The 22,244-nt window shown below is 41.8% G+C and overlaps 1 protein-coding gene across 1 annotated transcript in view; it reads left to right on the top strand.

Moving 5' to 3' along the window:
* Window positions 1–21,718, top strand: part of LOC135509363 (multiple C2 and transmembrane domain-containing protein 2-like) — a 42,508-nt gene extending 20,790 nt beyond the window's left edge. The window contains 6 exon segments of the mRNA XM_064929964.1: window positions 6,808–6,927; window positions 7,984–8,025; window positions 15,608–15,717; window positions 15,906–16,015; window positions 18,477–18,574; window positions 20,822–21,718. Of these exon segments, the coding sequence (XP_064786036.1) occupies window positions 6,808–6,927; window positions 7,984–8,025; window positions 15,608–15,717; window positions 15,906–16,015; window positions 18,477–18,574; window positions 20,822–20,881 (540 nt within the window). The 3' untranslated portion in view covers window positions 20,882–21,718.
* The last annotated feature ends 526 nt before the right edge of the window (window positions 21,719–22,244 follow it).

Raw genomic sequence — 22,244 nt, 5'->3', positions numbered from 1 at the left:
ATTAATTTCCAGATTAGAATTTGATTCAAATTGATGGAGTTTAGATATTAATGTATTGTTAGATTTACTGTTGTTCCATGGCATACCCTACTTACAAGCCACTGTAGTAAGTAAAACAAGAGTTCCTTAAAAAAAATGATATGGCCATGGATTATCAGAAACTCTTCTATGTATACCAATGGTTTATTTATGTGAACTGTGTATACATTTGTGGAGCTTTTACAGCTGATATGGTCATGCTCAAGAGGGAGATGAGATTTCCCCTTTATCGCTCTCAGTAGAATGCAGCATCTCTCTCTTTTCTCTCCCTCTTTATCGCTCTCAGTAGAATGCAGCATCTCTCTCTTTTCTCTCCCTCTTTATCGCTCTCAGTAGAATGCAGCATCTCTCTCTTTTCTCTCCCTCTTTATCGCTCTCAGTAGAATGCAGCATCTCTCTTTTCTCTCCCTCTTTATCGCTCTCAGTAGAATGCAGCATCTCTCTTTTTCTCTCCCTCTTTATCGCTCTCAGTAGAATGCAGCATCTCTCTTTTCTCTCCCTCTTTATCGCTCTCAGTAGAATGCAGCATCTCTCTCTTTTCTCTCCCTCTTTATCGCTCTCAGTAGAATGCAGCATCTCTCTCTTTTCTCTCCCTCTTTATCGCTCTCAGTAGAATGCAGCATCTCTCTTTTCTCTCCATCTTTATCGCTCTCAGTAGAATGCAGCATCTCTCTTTTCTCTCCCTCTTTATCGCTCTCAGTAGAATGCAGCATCTCTCTTTTCTCTCCATCTTTCATAGAATGCGCATCTCTCTTTTCTCTCCCTCTTTATCGTAGAATGCAGCATCTCTCTCTTTCTCTCCCTCTTTATCGCTCTCAGTAGAATGCAGCATCTCTCTCTTTTCTCTCCCTCTTTATCGCTCTCAGTAGAATGCAGCATCTCTCTCTTTTCTCTCCCTCTTTATCGCTCTCAGTAGAATGCAGCATCTCTCTCTTTCTCTCCCTCTTTATCGCTCTCAGTAGAATGCAGCATCTCTCTTTTTTCTTTATCTCTCAGTAGAATGCAGCATCTTCGCTCTCAGTAGAATGCAGCATCTCTCTTTTCTCTCCCTCTTTATCGCTCTCAGTAGAATGCAGCATCTCTCTTTTCTCTCCCTTTTATCGCTCTCAGTAGAATGCAGCATCTTTATCGCTCTCAGTAGAATGCAGCATCTCTCTTTTCTCTCCTCTTTATCGCTCTCAGTAGAATGCAGCATCTCTCTCTTTTTCTCTCCTCTTTATCACTCTCAGTAGAATGCAGCATCTCTCTTTTCTCTCCCTCTTTATCACTCTCAGTAGAATGCAGCATCTCTCTTTTCTCTCCCTTTATCTCTCAGTAGAATGCAGCATCTTTTTTCTCCCTCTTTATCGCTCTCAGTAGAATGCAGCATCTCTCTTTTCTTTATCTCCCAGTAGAATGCAGCATCTTTATCGCTCTCAGTAGAATGCAGCATCTCTCTCTTTCTCTCCCTCTTTATCGCTCTCAGTAGAATGCAGCATCTCTTCTTTTCTCTCCTCTTTATCAGTAGAATGCAGCATCTCTCTCTTTTCTCTCCCTCATTATCACTCTCAGTAGAATGCAGCATCTCTCTCTTTTCTCTCCCTCTTTATCGCTCTCGCTCTCCCGAGTCGATAAGACTTGAGCTGAGCACATTTTAAATATTTATTCAGCGTTAGCTCCGAGCACCATGGCTGCCCACACACTCTACCTGCCCTGCAGAGAAATCTTATCTGCTTCCTCTCTGCCTCCGACACCCCCTGAAAGCCTGTCCCCGTATTGGCCCGAGCTCACCACAAATTACATGTCTCATTGCTCGAGGTTTACACATGCTTTAAAGCCTGCCGCCGAGTAGCATCCCCAACATTAGCCCTCAACCAGACTCTCTGTTCCAGCCTGGCCAGTGGGGGCCTTTGATTTATTATAATTTTTTGTATTTTAATTGAGGAAGCAATGCAGATTACTCCTACTGCCCTTGATTTCACCCAGAAAAGTACATCTATATTACGTTTTCCCCCCTTTTACATCTTGGTATTTTGATCTGTCCCACGCACACACACACACACACACACACACACACACACACACACACACACACACACACATACCCCTGGAGCCCTGGAGCCTGTAGTCAGCCTTGTTAAACTTATTCAGCTATGTTCATGTAATCTGGCATCCATCCACATCCCCACTGACTGACCGCCATAATGCTGGTTGGCTTTCTTCTCTCCTCTCTCTCCTCAGTTTTTCTCTTAGCCACAGTAGCTTTCCAAGCGCAACCACGGATAAATATGAGATGAACACAGAAGAGAAAATATTTCCCATTAGAGCTGTTTACAGTAATATTGTATTTGTCCTCTTTAACGCATGCGTAATGTCCGGTTAATGAGTGATACGCTATTGGTAATAATTGCTATAATTGTAAGATTAAATATAATTCTCTATATCATCACATTTCATTAGTTGGCATATGCAGTATATACTGTGGTATATGTTTACATGAAGCTGTGTAGACATGCCGGGTTTGGCAGACCTCCTGTCTAGTGTTAAAGTCTGTCAGTCAGTAGTCTGGGTTGGTAGACTGGGCCTCTCTCCCATTAATCAATTTGCAGGATGGTAGAAACTCTTGGAGAGGGCATCTTTGTCCTTTTGTTCCTGCTGCGGTCCCTTCTCCCCCTCCTGGGAGAGTGTGGGTGGTGTGAGCTGCCATGCTTGCTCAGCTTTAAGAGTTATTTTATTCACACTTTTAATCGCTGAGTGCTTTATTATTAGGTGCTGGATTCTGCTGGCCAGGGGATCTGCATGAGAAGGCGCAGAATGCATTTACTGGAATCATATTAATGGCACTATAAAACAAATCTGTCAGCCTGTTGTTAACCCCACTGGCAGAGTGGCGCTGCCCAGGGTCGGTCCTTCTCCAGGCGCTTACAGGTGGCTAAGGAGAGTACATCTCCATCACCTACTCCACCGCGCGCTAATAGTTTTATTAATTCATTATTTTCCCCCTAGACACCCCATGCAGGCATTTTTCAGCTGAATGGTGTTTGTCAAGGGAGGTTTTCTACATGAAAGACACTCCTCCCAGACATACTAACACTTGTTCAATTACAAGTCGTTCATTATCCATTTCTGCTGTGTGGAAACGTACCTTTCAGGTAGATCATTAATTATTAGCTTCCCTGCTTTCTGTTTGTTGCTTTATGTCCTTTAGGTGAAATAAATGACTGCTTTACCACTCATGTAACATATTAGTGTTGTAGTATTTTGGACATTAAGATTCCTGTTGTCATGTGTAATTTGTAGCGGGATAGAAAATACAGTAGGAAGGCTCTCAAGACTGAAATGAAATATAGCCCAACTTTGAGGCCAATTAAAAGGTGGATTATTTTCAATATAAATTTACACTTAAGCCTGACAGGTTGCACTTTGTCCACACCGTCCTTTAATCACTCACGCTTGGCGCTAATAAAACATAAACCACTTAGCGGGGAATTAGTTCCATCTCCATTTCACAGAAGCAGCAGAGAATGTGAGGAGACAGGAGGAAAAATCTACCTCTGCTCATTAATGAGGGGTATCTGGCGGCTCAGAGGCAGCTCTGTGCGCCTGAGCGAAGGAATCCGAGAGGCTTTCCCAGATGTTCACAGTAACATTTGTATTAGTGTTTAAAAACCGAGAGGGAGGAATTGAGAAGATATTTCTGACAGTTTTGGTTTATACCCTCATTTAGGCACTCAGTTTATACAAAAGGCATTGTATTTCTCTAGGCTTTTATCTTGTCCACCAAGCCAGAGCGCGGTGAGCTGAAATTTGCATTAGTGGGCGATTATGAATACCTGTGACAGATTCTCTCTGCCGGCTCCCTGGGAGGAAATGAATTGGCTCCCTCTGTTGACTCGCACAGGAAGACAGAGACCAGGCAATTAGACTTTAGTGGTTTATGTAGCAGCTTTTGCAGGGAGGGCAAGGGGGTTCAACATTCCTGCTGGGCTCATGTCAGTTTCCAGGCAGATTTTATTCCTTTCTTTTTATTTTAAAGGGAAAACTCTGGATATGACAGGCTACCTGTCTGCCAGCCTGCTGAATTCCTGTGGGTTGAAAACAGTGTCGCTTTAGAATAGCCTCATGCGAATAGAGGTGACAACATATGACGTAGGTTATTCATAACCTAAAGGAGACATTTTGAAGCTACCTCCACACATCATGCATATTCATTTTTTACCTTTAGGTTTTCCCACCAGTGTTAGTTGTCGCTGCATAATTCAACTCATTTGTTTTGGAGAAATTACAGTAACATATTGTTCATATTAGGCCTTCACATCTTGGTTATCCCACCGTGTTACTGCTTGTTCCTACACTTCACATTACTCAGATATTATTGAACAAAGCCTAGGGCTGTGAGGGCCCAGTGTTTACAGCATTACTCATGGTTCACGTTTCCCTGGTGGCAGTTTGAATCCATTGAACCTAGGCCTTGTGTGGCAGTAGGTAGACTGCCCCAGAGCCAGTAGGGCTGGAGACAGGCTGATATGACAAGACCAGTCTGCTGTTTACAGGGCTCAAATGGAGGCCTGAAGGCCCCACCGGTTCACATCCTGTCTCAGGACTAAGTCAAACATATTGTTACTGTAACAAGCCCCCAGCAGTCCACACTCAGACTGCACAGCATGCTATTGTAGTGAGCTATTGGAGTGCAGGCATCCCAATTCTTATTTCATTTTGGTTAAGTTCTTCTTCTCATGAAAACAAAGTTTAAGAAAAGAGGAGTTTTTGAACCTTTCAAAGATTAAATTGTATTTTATACCCAGGTGGTAAGGGTAGGCAACAACACAGCTTCAAGTTCCTTGGAGTCCACATCACCAACAAACTATTATGGTCCAAATACACCAAGACAGTCGTGAAGAGGTCATGACAAAGCCTATTCCCCCTCAGGAGACTGAAACGTTTTGGTATGGTCCCCTGATCCTCAAAATGTTCTACAGCTGCACCATCAAGAGCATCCTGGTTGCACCACCGCCTGCTATGGCAACTGCTCGGCCTCCGATCGCAAGGCACTACAGAGGGTAGTGCGTACAGCCCAGTACATCACTGGGGCCCAGCTTCCTGCCACTCAGGACCTCTATACCAGGTGGTGTCAGAGGAAGGCCCTAAAAATTGTCAAAGATTCCAGGCACACAAGTCATAGACTGTTCTCTCTGCTACCGCACGGCAAGCAGTATGGGAGTACCAAGTCTAGGTCCAAAAGGCTGCTTATTAACAGCTTCTACCCCCAAAACAACTAATCAAATGGCTACCCGGACTATTTGCATAGACCCCCTTTTTTTACGCTGCTGCTACTCACTGTTTATTATCTATGCATAGTCACTTTACCCCTACCTACAGTACTTGTACATATTACTTCAATTACCTCGACTAACCTGTACCCCCGCACATTGACTCGGTATCAATACCCCCTGTATATAGCCACGTTATTTCATTGTGTTACTTTTTGAAACTTTAGTTTATTTCGTATTTTCTTAACTCTTATTTTCTTAACTGCATTGTTGGTTAAAGGCTTGTAAGGAAGCATTTCATGGTAAGGTCTACACGCTCACGTGACAAATAAAATGTGATTTGATTTATAGAATGGCGTATATCCATTACAAAATAAAAAAAATGCCAGAAATTGGTAAAATGAATGTCTACGCCAAGTGTTACCCAGTAATAGATTTAAACTAAATTTGGAGCACTATTTTTTATTTCTTCACGTCAACTGGCTAGTGCGCTCCTCCTCACACATAGTGGAGAATTCCAGCTAGAGCCAGACTCATTAGGCTGTCACTAAATGGGTTTAAATGCAGCCGTCCAATTAGTGCTCTGCTGTGAAGTGCAGTGGGTGTTGTTCGCTGTTCTTAGCGCCGCTCCTTTGCAGAATTATGAGGGATTACTCATTCAGTGTGATCCATCTTATTTCTACCAGGGGTCTTGGCTTTTCTCACTATCATCGCTGTGGAGAGGTAAACGTTGCAAATGCTCCTCCAGTTGCCATATGCGCCTTGTCACAGTCAGACAGCCCAAATGCCTCCCAATCTAAGAGGGTTAGATATGCTGTATAAGAGACAGCCTACCCTTGTCAGACATTCTGTTCTGCAGAAAGAGACACTGCACATGTTATCTCTGTAAATAAATTGGATTTTGGAATATTAAAAATCCTTCCCAAAGGTCTCTTACTTCCCAGCCACTAAGAGGCTGTGATGCTGTATAGCAGTGATCATCAACTACATTCAGCCGCAGGACATTTGCTTTTCTTGTGCGGATGGTCAGGGGACCAGAACATAATTACAAATCATTTGTAGACTGCAAATTGATCACAAGAAGCCAAAACAACAGATATAATATTTGACTAGAACATAATATTTCAAACATTGCTTACATTTGTATATGATCACATATCTCTCTGTTATGCGTGGGAATACCTTGAAGCTGATTTGCTGGTGTTTTTACAGTCTTATGTCCAACAATGAAAAAAACATTGTGCTCAGAAAACTTAGGCCGCCAGTTGGGGTACCTTGCTGTATAGTGTCGTTGCATAGCTTTGCAGTCTGCTGTGTTGTTCATGGGGCTTGGGTGGTGGGTAAACCCATTGTTTGTTTTGAGTGGTGAATGCTGGGATGTGGGAGGAGGACATTGTGTCCGTGATGTCTGGGCTTGGGTTCTGGTCCATGTTGTATGAGGGCAGTGCCACCCGCCGTGCTGTATCCGTGTTGTTCATGAGTCTCCCCCTCTCCCACCCTGTCCTTCCTGTCCTTCCAGATCTTCATAGTGACGGTGTGGGCCTGGGAGCTCTTCATGCTGCCTCTCTTCCTGCTGCTGCTTATTGGCTGGAACTACTTCCAGATCACCACAGAGAGGATCAGCAGCAATCAGGACCTGGTGAGTGTCTCCTATACTGTACTGTACTCCATACAGCTCTGGTCTATACTACAAATGTCACAGCAGCTCTTCATGTTTCTCCTGGCCCACTCACCGGTCAGAGAGACAGGAAACACAGGGATAAATACACTGGGGAAAATAAGCGACACCTGGAGGAGTGGAAACAATCACAGGGACAGGTGAAACAGATCAGGGCGTGACAAGAGTATGCCGTTAGCATCATTTTTGCTAAATGTATTAATAAAAAATATATGTATTTTATTTACCATGTGGATACCAATACAGTATTATTTCAGCATACAACATTGTATTGATGTTGTGTAGATACTGTTGTAGACCAAAGTGCATTGAGTACATTCTCAAGATAACATGGCTATCTCCTCTGTATCAAAGCCTAGGTTATGGAAATCAAGTCTCCCCTAGCCATGTCTGTAAAGGTTAATGCTGTTCACACTTCTCAATGCCCTCCAATTTCACTGTGTTGTAAGCCATCTCGACGGCCGGGGCCTTGGCCTGCAAACATCCCCTCCCTGCAGCATCGTCCCCATCCCCAACCCTAGCTCACTGATTGTTTGAGGCTGCTGGCAAAGATGCAGTCCCCGGGAAATGTTAAAGCCTGGATTCACCCTCATATCCAGTGTGGAGCCTCTTTCACCTCTCTGTGACCCTGTGCCCGGCAGTAACACAACCCTGTTCCCAGGCAATGTCACAGTGTGCACCATGCAGGGGTCAGGGATGACTTGATGTAAAGGGATCTAGGCAACAGCATCCAAATTAAATGTTTTTTTCCTCTTTCTGTTTTTCTGTTGTGTTTATGTTGTGAAGAAATTAGATTGCTTTGCTGTGACAGTGCTCTTGTGAGGAAGGCCCTCTTTCACCTCTCCTTTTGTGTGAGGTCACCCCTGTGATGCCGTCTCTATGGAAACAGGCCTCTCCCAATAGGGGTATATGTACTAGAGCAGAATTTCATTACTAGGTGTTTGTTCAAAATGCTCCAGTGCCCGCATGTGTCCTTGTCCATTTGAAAACACACTACCTCTCTCCATTCTCTTGTAGGTGAACATGAACATGACCGATGATGAGGAGGAAGATGAGAAGGTATTTTATTTCCTTAATTTTGGACTATTCTATAGTATATTCTGTATGCCAGCTGTACAAGTTCTAGTTGGGACTTTTGCATAGTTCCACTGGAAATCCTTTCTCAGAAGCTTGTCTTTACCCAAGAAGAGAACATTTCATGCATTCAAAATTAGGACAGACTGTAGGTAAACAGTAATAGCATGTGAACAAACACATTTCCTTCAGCATCTGCAGTCTATTTCATTGAGTATTCAGTATCACTACAAATGTGCTCTGCCGCAGTGACCCAGCCCTTTTAAACTCCAAATCTACGCTAAACTGCATCATTTATTGACGTTTGTCTGTCGTTGGAGATATTAGCAGCGAGTGAAGATTTTCTCACGAGACTTTGTAAACGGGATAGTTACTATGAGACTAACCTTTTCCCTACAATAACAAATGAGGCTGTCACGGTCGTCCTCCTCTTCATCTGAAGAGGAGAGGCGAGAAGGATCGGAAGACCAATATGCGGCGTGATATGTGTTCATGTTGAATGTTTTAATTAAAGAAAGAACTGAACACCGAAACACTATACAAAAATACAGTAAACAAAATAACAACCGTGAAGCTAATGCGAGCTGCGCTGAAACAAGCCATCAACATAGACAATCACCCACAAACAAACAGTGCAACCCAGGCTACCTAAGTATGATTCTCAATCATAGACAACTAATGACACCTGCCTCTGATTGAGAACCATACTAGGCCAAAACATAGAAATCCCAAATCATAGAAAATCAAACATAGACTGCCCACCCAACTCACGCCCTGACCATACTAAATATATACAAAACGAAGGAAATAAAGGTCAGAACGTGACAGAGGCTAAGAGCATGTACTTACTGTTCTATCAAGATTATCAGTCGCTTAAACAATTGGATCTCTATATTCATAATGAGGCCTTATTTATAATTGTTCATCTGAACTTGATAATACCAAAACAATTATTTGAATACCTGTCCACCAGTGGACGTTCCATTTATTCCATTCCAGCCATTACAATGAGCCCATCCTCCTATAGCTCCTCCCACCAGCCTCCACTGCTGCCCACACCAAAAGAAGAAGACAAAAGTGTCATGTCTTTTCCTCCTTGTTCCTCTTATCTAGACATTTCCCTTCATTTTGGTTAGGAGAGACAAGAGTTAATGGGATGTGTATTATTGCTTTATGGTGGAGAAGTGGGGAAGTGTGGAGCTCATGCAAAGCCTCCAAGCAATGACCCCTCTGCAGTGCGCCAGGGCCCAGGAATCATATCCATAATGTGCTTAATATATTCTGTTGTGATCACCGGGGGCTACCATCATCTACGGAGAGGAACAACCTCTGCTAAAAAACAGGCCTGTCCTCCAAATCCTGTCTGAAAGCACAGGCTAATTCATGGTATGTGTGCATACACATAATACAGCTTACACTTAGTTGCACTGCGTTTGTAATCATAGCTTAGAAAAGACAACCCAGTCCCCAAACAAATAGTAATGATATGACAATTGTGTGTTTGTATGAATAGTGAATGAGGAGGTGCTGCTTTTGTTGCTTTTAATACTTCTACTACTGAATAGGATCATTAGTAGCAGGTCTTTATAATTTCACTCATCCTCAATGATTTGGCTTTTTTATATTTTTATTCTCTGTTTGTTTTCTCCTTTAGATTAAAAAATAAGTACGTTTTTAAAAAGCAGGGAGTAGATTTTTCCAAATACATGTCCATGTGTTGTGGAGCTCAGTGTATCGGCTTAAACCAAATCATTCTTGTTCCTTGAAGTCCTCTCTGAAAGGTTTAACGTGAGCCCACTAAGCCCATTCACACTCTGTGAAAATGAAATATCTGCTTTCATTGACTAATTAAGCAGTTGCCTGTGTTTGTTTTAAGATGTCAGCTTTAATTTAAAGTGGCTTATTTGAAAGTCGTGTTATGGTTTTGCTGTCACTTAAATGTGATATCAGGCAGACAGACCAAGCAATATAGCTTTACACTTCATATCAAAGTGCTCTTTCAAACTATTTGGGGTTAAAGAGTGATCAGTGTTAAATTTCATGACTTCAAACGCACTATTTTTTTATTGTAGTCCTTTCGCTAAGAAGTGAATAAAGGCTATTCCCTCTGAGAAGGTTACCATTGCCACTCAAATGTTTTTTCCCTGTTTTCCCCTGGAGGAAGGAGATATGTAAACTTCCGATAGAGCAGTTGGAATGTGAGAGCATGACGTTAAAGGGACACGAAAGGCCCGGCTACGTTACATCAGGATAATACACAACAGATCTCTCTCTCTGAACAAATCTGTCCTCAGGGAAAAAGACAGCTTACAAATGATGTGTGGCCAAAGTGACTTCCATTTGGCCTTAGGTATCAATTGTGTAGATGGACAATATTTATTAAATAACATTAAAAAAACTAGAAAAGCAAAACAAGCCCATAGATCTCCACCACAATGAACAGAGAAGATAAAACAGGTCTTCTATGGCCCCTGGCTGGTATGGCTGGTCCAGGGTAAATAGGGGGGAGTGTTGCTCCTCAAGCATTGCCCAGGGGAGCAGGGGGTTGGGTAGGTGGGTTGAGGGGGTGACAGACTGAGCTGAAGGGGTGCTGTCCCTTACCCCCACAGACCCTAGTCACCACTGGGTCACCTTCAGCACAACAGCTAGACAGACTGCTGATGTCATAGTCAGTGATGTGCATTATGGGAGGTATGTATCAGATACTGCCTCTGGGAGCTGCTCACTCCTCACACATTTGTTTGTGTATCCATTTGTTTGTTAGCTCGTTTTAATATCATAAAAGAATCCACGTCAAAATCACAGGTGTTTTACATTAAGATTAACGTTTCTCTTCTTTGTGGAATAAGTCACTAGAAAATATTCATTCAAGCTTTGAATGAATATTCAAATTTGGTTCCATTTATTCAAATTAAAGCAATGTTAAATTAACTTTTTTTCAGCAGTTTATTATGCCCCACATGCCTGTGAAACCACATTTTCTATTTACCTTTGTGCAGGAGATCAAATCTGTTCCCTTTAAAAGGTATAGCTTTTACAATTTGATCTGAAATGAGAATATGATTTGACACAGGTTTCCTAATCAGTACACATTTATGATTTATGTGGTCCATCCCCACCAGTATACCCATCCCTTTCACTTCAAAGGAAGCCATTTTATTTATTTTTGTTTACCAGCAGCACAGAACAATTTTGTAGGCGGCTAAAAGGGAAAATGAACGAAGATAAATAATATCATCAAATGAGTGATGTAGTAAAGGACTTCCAATGCTCATCACTGAGGAGATGGAGGACTTCAAGGGAGATGAAAGGTGATAATCATGACAGCTTATTGATGCATACTTTAAAGTACATATCATTTGGATTCTTTTTTTTTCAAAGGAACCTCAATTATTCTTATTCTTATTGTTTATTTTTCTTCACCTAAGTCATCTTTGGCTACATCTACCTTGTGCACACAGTCCTATCTGTTCTAAATAAGAGTTCATATCAGACTTTATCAGATTTGAATCCTAATTCATGTTTAGGGGGCCTTAATCAATTTTAGATAGGCTCAGATTCCCTTTCATATCTCTAACTGATGAGGCTATCCAGTGAGCTCTCATTTCCCCGTGCGCAGCTCTCTGTCCATCAGGAGCACACAGACATGGATCTTAATGGCTTTTTAGCAGGCACAAACAGTTTCCTCTGCTGTGACTCAGAGCTCAGGAGAAAGAGCTAAATTAACACCTAATGTGAAGTAAATGATACGCATTCTGCATTCACATTAGACTGAGGTTGGAGTTTTTTTTTGTCTTGCTGCAGACCGTTTCTCTTCTATAAAACTATGATACATAGGATGATACTCTTCAGTACTATCTCTCTCTCTCTATTGTATGACACTATGGGATAATAATCTATTCTATAGGATGATAGGCTACAGTACTATCTCTCTCTCTCTATTGTATGACACTATGGGATAATAATCTATTCTATAGGATGATACTCTTCAGTACTATCTCTCTCTCTCTATTGTATGACACTATGGGATAATAATCTATTCTATAGGATGATACTCTTCAGTACTATCTCTCTCTCTATTGTATGACACTATGGGATAATAATCTATTCTATAGGATGATACTCTTCAGTACTATCTCTCTCTCTATTGTATGACACTATGGGATAATAATCTATTCTATAGGATGATACTCTTCAGTACTATCTCTCTCTCTCTATTGTATTACACTATGGGATAATAATCTATTCTATTGGATGATAGGCTACAGTACTATCTCTCTCTCTCTATTGTATTACACTATGGGATAGTAATCTATTCTATTGGATGATACTCTTCAGTACTATCTCTCTCTCTCTATTGTATTACACTATGGGATAATAATCTATTCTATAGGATGATAGGCTACAGTACTATCCTTCCCTCTCTATTGTATTACACTATGGGATAATAATCTATTCTATAGGATGATAGGCTACAGTACTATCTCTCTCTCTCTATTGTATTACACTATGGGATAATAATCTATTCTACAGGATGATAGGCTACAGTACTATCTCTCTCTCTCTATTGTATGACACTATGGGATAGTAATCTATTCTATAGGATGATAGGCTACAGTACTATCTCTCTCTCTCTATTGTATTACACTATGGGATAATAATCTATTCTACAGGATGATAGGCTACAGTACTATCTCTCTCTCTCTATTGTATGACACTATGGGATAGTAATCTATTCTATAGGATGATAGGCTACAGTACTATCCCTCTCTATTGTATGACACTATGGGAGAGTAATCTATTCTATAGGATGATAGGCTACAGTACTATCTCTCTCTCTCTATTGTATGACACTATGGGATAGTAATCTATTCTATAGGATGATAGGCTACAGTACTATCCCTCTCTATTGTATGACACTATGGGATAGTAATCTATTCTATAGGATGATAGGCTACAGTACTATCCCTCTCTATTGTATTACACTATGGGATAGTAATCTATTCTATAGGATGATAGGCTACAGTACTATCCCTCTCTCTCTATTGTATGACACTATGGGATAGTAATCTATTCTATAGGATGATAGGCTACAGTACTATCCCTCTCTCTCTATTGTATTACACTATGGGATAGTAATCTATTCTATAGGATGATAGGCTACAGTACTATTCCTCTCTATTGTATTACACTATGGGATAATAATCTATTCTATAGGATGATACTCTTCAGTAATATCTCTCTCTCTCTATTGTATTACACTATGGGATAATAATCTATTCTATAGGATGATAGGCTACAGTACTATCCTTCCCTCTCTATTGTATTACACTATGGGATAATAATCTATTCTATAGGATGATAGGCTACAGTACTATCTCTCTCTCTATTGTATTACACTATGGGATAATAATCTATTCTACAGGATGATAGGCTACAGTACTATCTCTCTCTCTCTATTGTATGACACTATGGGATAGTAATCTATTCTATAGGATGATAGGCTACAGTACTATCCCTCTCTATTGTATGACACTATGGGAGAGTAATCTATTCTATAGGATGATAGGCTACAGTACTATCTCTCTCTCTCTATTGTATGACACTATGGGATAGTAATCTATTCTATAGGATGATAGGCTACAGTACTATCCCTCTCTATTGTATGACACTATGGGATAGTAATCTATTCTATAGGATGATAGGCTACAGTACTATCCCTCTCTATTGTATTACACTATGGGATAGTAATCTATTCTATAGGATGATAGGCTACAGTACTATCCCTCTCTCTCTATTGTATGACACTGGGATAGTAATCTATTCTATAGGATGATAGGCTACAGTACTATCCCTCTCTCTCTATTGTATTACACTATGGGATAGTAATCTATTCTATTGGATGATAGGCTACAGTACTATCTCTCTCTCTATTGTATTACACTATGGGATAGTAATCTATTCTATAGGATGATAGGCTTACTATCCCTCTCTCTATTGTATGACACTATGGGATAGTAATCTATTCTATAGGATGATAGGCTACAGTACTATCCCTCTCTCTCTCACTATGGGATAGTAATCTATTCTATAGGATGATAGGCTACAGTACTATCCCTCTCTCTCTATTGTATTACACTATGGGATAGTAATCTATTCTATTGGATGATAGGCTACAGTACTATCTCTCTCTCTATTGTATTACACTATGGGATAGTAATCTATTCTATTGGATGATAGGCTACAGTACTATCCCTCTCTCTCTATTGTATTACACTATGGGATAATAATCTCTTCAAGGATCTCTGAGAGAGCATATTTGAGATATTTCCAGCGGCCTCGTGGGAACTGCTCTCTTCCTGTGGTTGTTGTGGAGGAGACTGGGGACTGACAGTGGGGAGTCTCGCTGCTCTGTGCTGCCTGGCGGACAGTGTGTTTTCCCAGGGGCTGCCTCATGAGACTGATAAAAGCATTCTGTCTGGACACTGTCACTGAGCCCAGGCTGGGGCTGGAACTGCCTTCTAACACAAACATATAGACATCCTCAAGCCTCCTGTTAGACTCCATCAGATACCTCCCCTCTCTCTCCCTCGCTCTTCTCTGTCATCATTCCTGTCATTATGTCCTCCTTTTGATGTGAGTCTTCTCAGCCCTCTTTAGCTTGCATTACTGGTGTTATCATCTCCAGCCTCTCCTTCTGGAAAGCTTCCCAGCGCTGCTTCTCCTCTGCTGTTAGCAGCACTCATCTGATCATGTCTAATTCAACTCAAGACAAGCCTGAGAATATATCCCCCCCCACACACACACACACACGCACACACACACTGAAATTGACTGACACCTTCCTATACCATGGCCATCTGGTCTATATAAGATGTCTGTATCATATCACAATGTTTGCACTGTGATATTTATATATCAATACAAAATGAACACTATAACACTATATATATACACTTTGTTGGTGATGAAGGTGGACATTGCCGTAGTCCATTCACATGATATGAGAGTTGTATATGAGTGAGAATACATCCAATGATTACAACCCCGCGCTCTGGGGTGGCTGAGCCACTTCTCCCTCACACACATAGAGAGGTGTGAGGACAGACCGACAAACAGACTGAGTATAGAGGTGGGTGGGATAGCACAGGCAGAACAAGTCCAAACCCGCTGTATGGAGACTTGTGGGATTGGACTCCCTTACAAGTTGCACCATACATCCTCTGTCTGCTCTTCCTGTCTAGGTCATCTGGCCTGCTGCCTGATTACTGATGGCCATTTTATGTCTTTCTCATCCTCCAGTTAATCTGTGTTTTAGATGTAGAGTACTTCCATTGTTTGTGGCAGACAAAAGTGGAAATCTCAGTCATCCTCATGACAGCTTTTCAACATTGAATCTGCCTCATTTTCAAAAGCATAGTCTGAAGAGACATCGTTTGCTCATTATAGGCTATTCAATAGATCAATTACTCATGATAGCACAGCAGAGATAAACTGGGCTTTGTCTGCTTCCTCAAACAATTGACATGCAGCACAGTAGACCTCATCAGTGCCTTTGTGTTTTTAGGAATCAGGGAAAAAGGGACTGATGGACAAAATCCATATGGTCCAGGAGATCGTCATCACTGTCCAAAACATTTTGGATGAAATCGCATGCATCGGGGAAAGAGTCAAGAAGTAAGTTTTACATTTAAAGTTTTGGAAATGTTTCATAACACATTACAGTATACTGGAGTTCAATATTCTCTGTTAATGTGGGTGTATACGGCTTTGGCTAGCAACTACATTATTGATTGTGCAGTATCTTGTATCCTCTTAGTCATAATGATATTCTGACTTTATTTGATGTAATATTTCATCCACAGCACATTCAACTGGTCTGTGCCCTTCCTGTCCTGCCTGGCCTGCTTGGTTCTCTTTGTGGCAACAGCAACATTGTACTACATCCCACTGCGCTACGTTATCTTGATATGGGGTAAGTCAAATATACACCATTATTTGAATAGTACATACTGTATTTTGGAATGGATAGCTTCCCCTTCTGCCAAACATTGTTGTAAGAAGACAATTACAGGGAATAGCACTTATATCCATTATCATTATAACGTGTTTTTCATTGAAGTCATTTGAACATACAGCCATCCTCACATCTCTGTAATGCCCAGAGCTCAGGCTGCTAGCTCCAGAGGCCCATTGTGCTCAGAGCTCACTCAGTGGGGGATGTAAGCAGACCAGTCTGAGGCTAGGCTCAGGGTCTGTGAGAAAACAAAGCCGAGCGGCAAGGCAGAGAGCATCATGCTGTATATAAAACAGGATGTCCTTGGGCAGTGTAGGCACCTGATGTAAACCCTCATTATCTGCTCCAGTCCTACAGAGAAAGACAGTCGTCTCAGCGGTCAGAGGGAAACAGACACTCCTCCTCCAGCTGTTAGCCCACAACTAACTGTACTTCCACACGGCCTCCAACACAATCAATACCAAAATCATATCAAACAACAGCACTGATACACTCTCCTGACTCCCCAGTTAACCCCCATCTCTGGTTGTAACGCAAGCCTTTCATGTCGTCTGCACACATTTAGGTCCTTAGGTTCTTTGTGTACACGTCGAGGTAAGCGATGTAGCTAGCAGTGAATATATGGTCTCATTAGAACCTAGAGGTATTTGTTTGCTTTCTAGAAAGAGTGTGGAATGCAACCAAATGGGTGGAAATAACAGTATTGAAAATTAGATAAAGAATAAACTTTATTTGAATGAAAACAGAAGAAATGTTTTGGTTGTTTGACTAATATGAAAAGGTGGTTGGGGTGGAGTGGTGATAGGGGGAAGGCAGATTGGTAATCTCTGCTCCGGGCTTTAGTACTGTATGTGTACTCAGAGGACCTGAGTCGCCCTTGGACACGGACTGAAATGTATGTTCTGCAGTCAGCCACCAGGCTCTGTTCAAAAGCTCTTATGGATGTTTCTGATACTGTGCACCTGCTGCCTGCATTACAGTATTCTCTGTACTGTTGAGCTGCCAACATACAGTACCAGTCAAAAGTTTGGACATGCCTACAGTACTCATTCAAGGGTTTTTCTTTATTTTTACTATTTTCTACATTGTAGAATAATAGTGAAGACATCAAAACTATGGAATAACACAAGGAATAATGTTGTAACCAAAGAATTGTAAAACAAATCTAAATATATTTTAAATTTTAGATTCTTCAAAGTAGCCACCCTTTTCCTTGATGACAGCTTTGCACACTCTTGGTTTTCTCTCAACCAGCTTCACCTGGAATGCTTTTCCAAAATTCTTGAAGGAGTTCCCACATATGCAGAGCACTTGTTGGCTGCTTGTCCTTCACTCTGCGGACCAACACATCCCATACCATATCAATTGGGTTGAGGTCGGGTGATTGTAGAGGCAGGTCTTGTGATGCAGCATTCCATCACTCACCTTCTTGGTCAAATAGCCCTTACACAGCCTGGAGGTGTGTTGGGTCATTGTCCTGTTGAATAACAAATGATAGTCCCACTAAGCGCAAACCAGATGGGATGACATATCGCTGCAGAATGCTGTGGTAGCCATTCTGGTTAAGTGTGCCTTAAATTCTAAATACATCACAGACAGTGTCACCAGCAAAGCACCTCCATACCATCACACCTCTTCCTCCATGCTTCACGGTAAGAACCACACATGCATAGATCATCCATTCACCTACTCTGCGTCTCACAAAGACAGCGGTTGGAACCTAAAATCTCAATTTTGGACTCAGACCAAAGGACAGATTTCCAACGGTCTAATGTCCATTGCTCGTGTTTCTTGGCCCAAACAAGTCTCTCTTCTTATTGGTGTCCTTTAGTAGTGGTTTCTTTGCAGCAATTCAACCATGAAGGCCTGATTCACACAGTCTCCTCTGAACAGTTGATGTTGAGATGTGTCTGTTACTGGAACTCTGAAGCATTTGGGCTGCAATTTCTGAGGTTGGTAACTCTAATGAACTTATCCTCTGCAGCAGAGGTAACTCGGGGTCTTCGAGCCAAGCCTAATCGCCCAACATCAGTGCTTGTTGTTGCAGTCCCAGCAGCAATGTTCCAACATATAGTGGATAGCCTTCCTAAGAAGAGTGGAAGCTGTTATAGCAGCAAAGGGGAAACCAACTCCATATTAATGCCCATGATTTTGGAATGAGATGTTCGATGAGCTGACTTTTGATCATGTAGTGTATTATTATGATGATACATATCAATGCCCTGTCCATACAACCCCACCATCTTATTGATATACAGATTCAATTTAGTCCCAGTGATCAATTTAATACCATCACAAGGTGCAATTTCTCATACAGCGGTGAAAGAGCTGGGATGGGGTCGCAAAATTGTTTTCTCCTTGTAAAAATATGCAGGTCTCGATGACACCTTTATTTATTAATGTGTCCTTGTTTTCACAGGCGTTAACAAATTTACCAAGAAGCTACGCAACCCGTATGCCATTGACAATAATGAAATACTGGATTTCCTCAAGAGGGTGCCTTCTGATGTTCAAAAGGTAAGGGTTCAATTTCACATACACATAGAGGTAGGGAATTCCCTGAAGATATCTGCATTATTTGCTCTAACAGAATTCTCAAGTGTTGGGGAAATATATCCTCTGGCTTTGTTTGATTATTAATGAACTCACGTGTTTAAAGCACCCCTGGCCCAATTATTTCTGGCGGTGGTTTAATTCAGTTGCCCCGTTGCCTGGATGGGGTCTGCTCTGATCTGTCCTCCGCCATATCGCTCCAGCCTCGTCCCTGATTAGCAGTTTTGTCTCTGTGATAAAAGCGCTGTGGTGTCGGGGCCTGTGATTGGCCAGGGGCCGGCGGAGGGCCCCTGACGTCTGTGGTTGTCTGTGGCTAGTGTGACCAGCTCTGTGTCAGCTTAGACACTCTGACGTGGCCCCGCCACATCAGGGTGGGGGAGTCAATTAATGTAGTCGTGAGACCCGGCCATCCTGCTGGCTGCCATATGTGATCATATATTAGCCATGGCTGATATGTCATTTGCCGTTACATCACAGGGCTGGTAGCAGATAGCTGCCAGGGCAGGGTGCTGTCGGGGTACGTGGTATTGGGTGTTCATCCTGTTCTCTCTCTGTTCTCTGACTGAGAGAGGCTGAGTGTGGGCAGGAAACGGAGCAGCAAACAGTGTCTTCCTCTCCCAGGTACAGTGCTCCACAAACAGTAGTCAGCTAGGATACGTGACTGTCTGGATCTAGAAAGACAATGAACCCCTGTCTCTTTCTCCACTGCCCCCTTGATGTTGTCACTCTGAGAGTTATTGCCAAATGTTCAGTGATGTTGGAGAGAAGCCTATGTGATTTTTTTGGGCTGAGTAAAGTTGGCAAAACAACAAGATGAATGCATTTAGTTTTGCCATATTTTATGTCTTACATCTTTTATGTGACACATTGTTAAAGTTTTAAAAATGACTCCATTGGGACAATACTTTTTAGTCTAGTTTACAGATGAACTATGTCATGGATGGTGGGTACATAACAAAACAAAACATTCATAATGACTCATCAGTAGATAAAGTTTTGTGAATAATAATCTGCCGAACAAGACAAAGACAAGAACCATAACAATAGTTATTACCTTAGAACTCCAACCCTTAGATAGGCCGAGGTATGGACACAGTCTAGCCATATTACAAAGGCTGGAAACAGGCTCCTGTCTCACAGCAAAATTACTTGGCAATTAGTGCCTGTGCAAATCTACAAAGCCCCCCCCCCAAACCGGGACTTCTGACAGGAGCTTGTCTGTCCTGAAATAAGAAGCATCTGTTAGTTCTAACAGTTTCATGTTCTGATGCAGACGGCAGTCACTTTGTTCCCTCATTCATTCCATCTCCCATTCTAATAATCAGGGTTTGGTAATTAGTATGGATTCTCTACCTTGATTCAACAGAACCATGTTATTGTTGTAGCAACAACAAAAATGCTTTTGAAAGCAATTTTTCTTCTAACTTCATTTTGTCAAGTTTTTAAATCTTTTTCCAACTATCAATTGGTTTCACATTATGGTTGTTTTGATTAATTTTTGGGGCCTTTTACTTTCAGTAGAGACTACAAAATTGGACAAAGATATTTTAGATACTTAGTTTTTCAACCATTTGCCATAGTAAGTTCCAATTTGGAAGTTTAATTCTAGACTTTTAGCCTTGATTTCTGTTACAAATATGTTAGGACGTGTAGGAATCTGTGTAAACCTGAAATCTTTGATGTTGAGCATAATTCTGCAAACATAACTGAAAGGAAACTGGGGTTTAAAGTTAAAATGTCAAAGTGGCAGGTCTCTTTTCTCGGATGAAATCAAAGTCAAATTTTAGTTCCCATTGAAGCTTCTAAAATTCAACATCCCATTGATGCCAGTTGCTACTCTAGTTAAGAAACCCCTGGCTGAGGCTATTCTTGGCTTCGTACAAAGTTTTCTCCAAAAGGACACAACTTGCAATGAGCGATTATGCAGTTTTACAACTCCCTCACTGGCAGGTCTTCTCAACAGTTGATGTCTGCTTCTAATATTGCGATTGTGGCAGAGGAGGGGGGAGTGCGCTGGTACGGAACCCTTGACTTCTCAAATCCTTCCTCCCTGTGATTAATCCCCTCTGCTCCTGTGTTTAAAAAATGATTCATTACAGGCAAGCCCGCCTCGCTTTCCCCTGCACCAGCTCTCCTCGGGGGAGCCATTACCGTGCGCTCCACTGAGCTCAGATTACCTGCCTCCGACCAAACTCCTGTTTGTTTTTACAGGTGCAGTACAGCGAGCTGAGAGCGCCCAGCGTCCAGAGCCCGCCACGGAGGAGAAGGTAAGCCCCTCGGACATGCTGGATGAAAGGCCCGGGCTCCTTTTGAAAATGGCACGGCCCAGTCCGCTACGATGGCAACGCTCCAGTGCCAGCAGAACCTGCGACCCCTCACCGCCTGCTCCCCCTCTCCCGTGCCCCCTGCTGTGGGGGTGCAGTCAGCCGCTCTCCCGTTTGTGTGTCTGCCACCCTGACAGGGGCTGTGCACTGCACCGGCTAGGGAGGCAGCACATGGAGCTGTCAATCACAGAGCCAGAGACGCCGTCTGCCCGCATCCATTCATGCATTTTAGAAAAAGAATGAGAGCTAGAAAGTTTGGTTTAACTCAGACCTCTGCTGTTTGGCTTTTATTGGTTTGAGTAGTATAACTGAACCGCTGCAATGCTTTGAATCATTTTCATTTTATTTTCATATAAGGGCAAATTGGTATATGTAATACTGTGGGTGTGCTAAATCCATTTAATACTTTGTACTTTGTACATTCCTACCAATTTAAATTGATCTCTCAAATATAGACTTTAGGTAAAGTATTACAGGCATTAATTTTGTATTTTTATGGTTCTCTTTTTATGTCGGCCGATAACTGTTTACTACAAAGCCTTTTATATTCAAGGTGCATATCATTATTTTAATTTGTAAAATCAACTCTGTACAATCCCTTTGATCAAATATTTTGTATTATGAAGAATTGATTTTCTGAACAGATTCAAAGGAAAGTTAGACACATGTAACTTTGATACTCTAGTGCAACTTCTCATGTTTCCTGTTTTGATGTCTTTCTTATTTGTCAATTCTCAAATGAAAATGTGATGAATTGTAAAACCTCGAAAAATCCAATCTCAAACTGTAGTTGCTCCACAATGATTTTCTTCCTAACTGCACTGGGAATGGATCACACCACTTCTCTCCCTGAATACACAGTAAATACATCTGATTACACAACACACTCATTGGAACAGAGCTCATGCATCGGCCACCGCTGTGCCTTGGTTACCGAGCTCACATCAAAGCCCTGTATGTCGGTCCGGCGCAGTGGCTAATGCAGTGCTTTTGTTGTCTTCTCACAATAACAGGGTCCAAATGAGCGGCCGCTCATCTCACAGAGAGTATTCTTCATCTTCAGCACTTAATGCTTCACGTTTCCACTAAAATCACCTCAACTACCAAATGTTGGCTACACACAGGGGATAGTCTTTCTCTCCATGATGGAGTTCCTGGAAGAGTAACATATGCTCCCTACTCCATCAGACATAATCCTCAGAGGGTCTTTCACGGTTTGCTTTGAGGCATCTTCAAATTATTCACAACGATTAGCCTCAAACATTGATGTGATGTTACTTAGAGATGATTATTGGTGTGTTTAGAAGATT

The sequence above is a fragment of the Oncorhynchus masou genome, chromosome 22, assembly GCF_036934945.1.
Source record: "Oncorhynchus masou masou isolate Uvic2021 chromosome 22, UVic_Omas_1.1, whole genome shotgun sequence".
NCBI lineage: Eukaryota > Metazoa > Chordata > Actinopteri > Salmoniformes > Salmonidae > Oncorhynchus > Oncorhynchus masou.
Note: the sequence above shows the minus strand (reverse complement) of the source record. Positions and strands in the feature narration are given on the sequence as shown.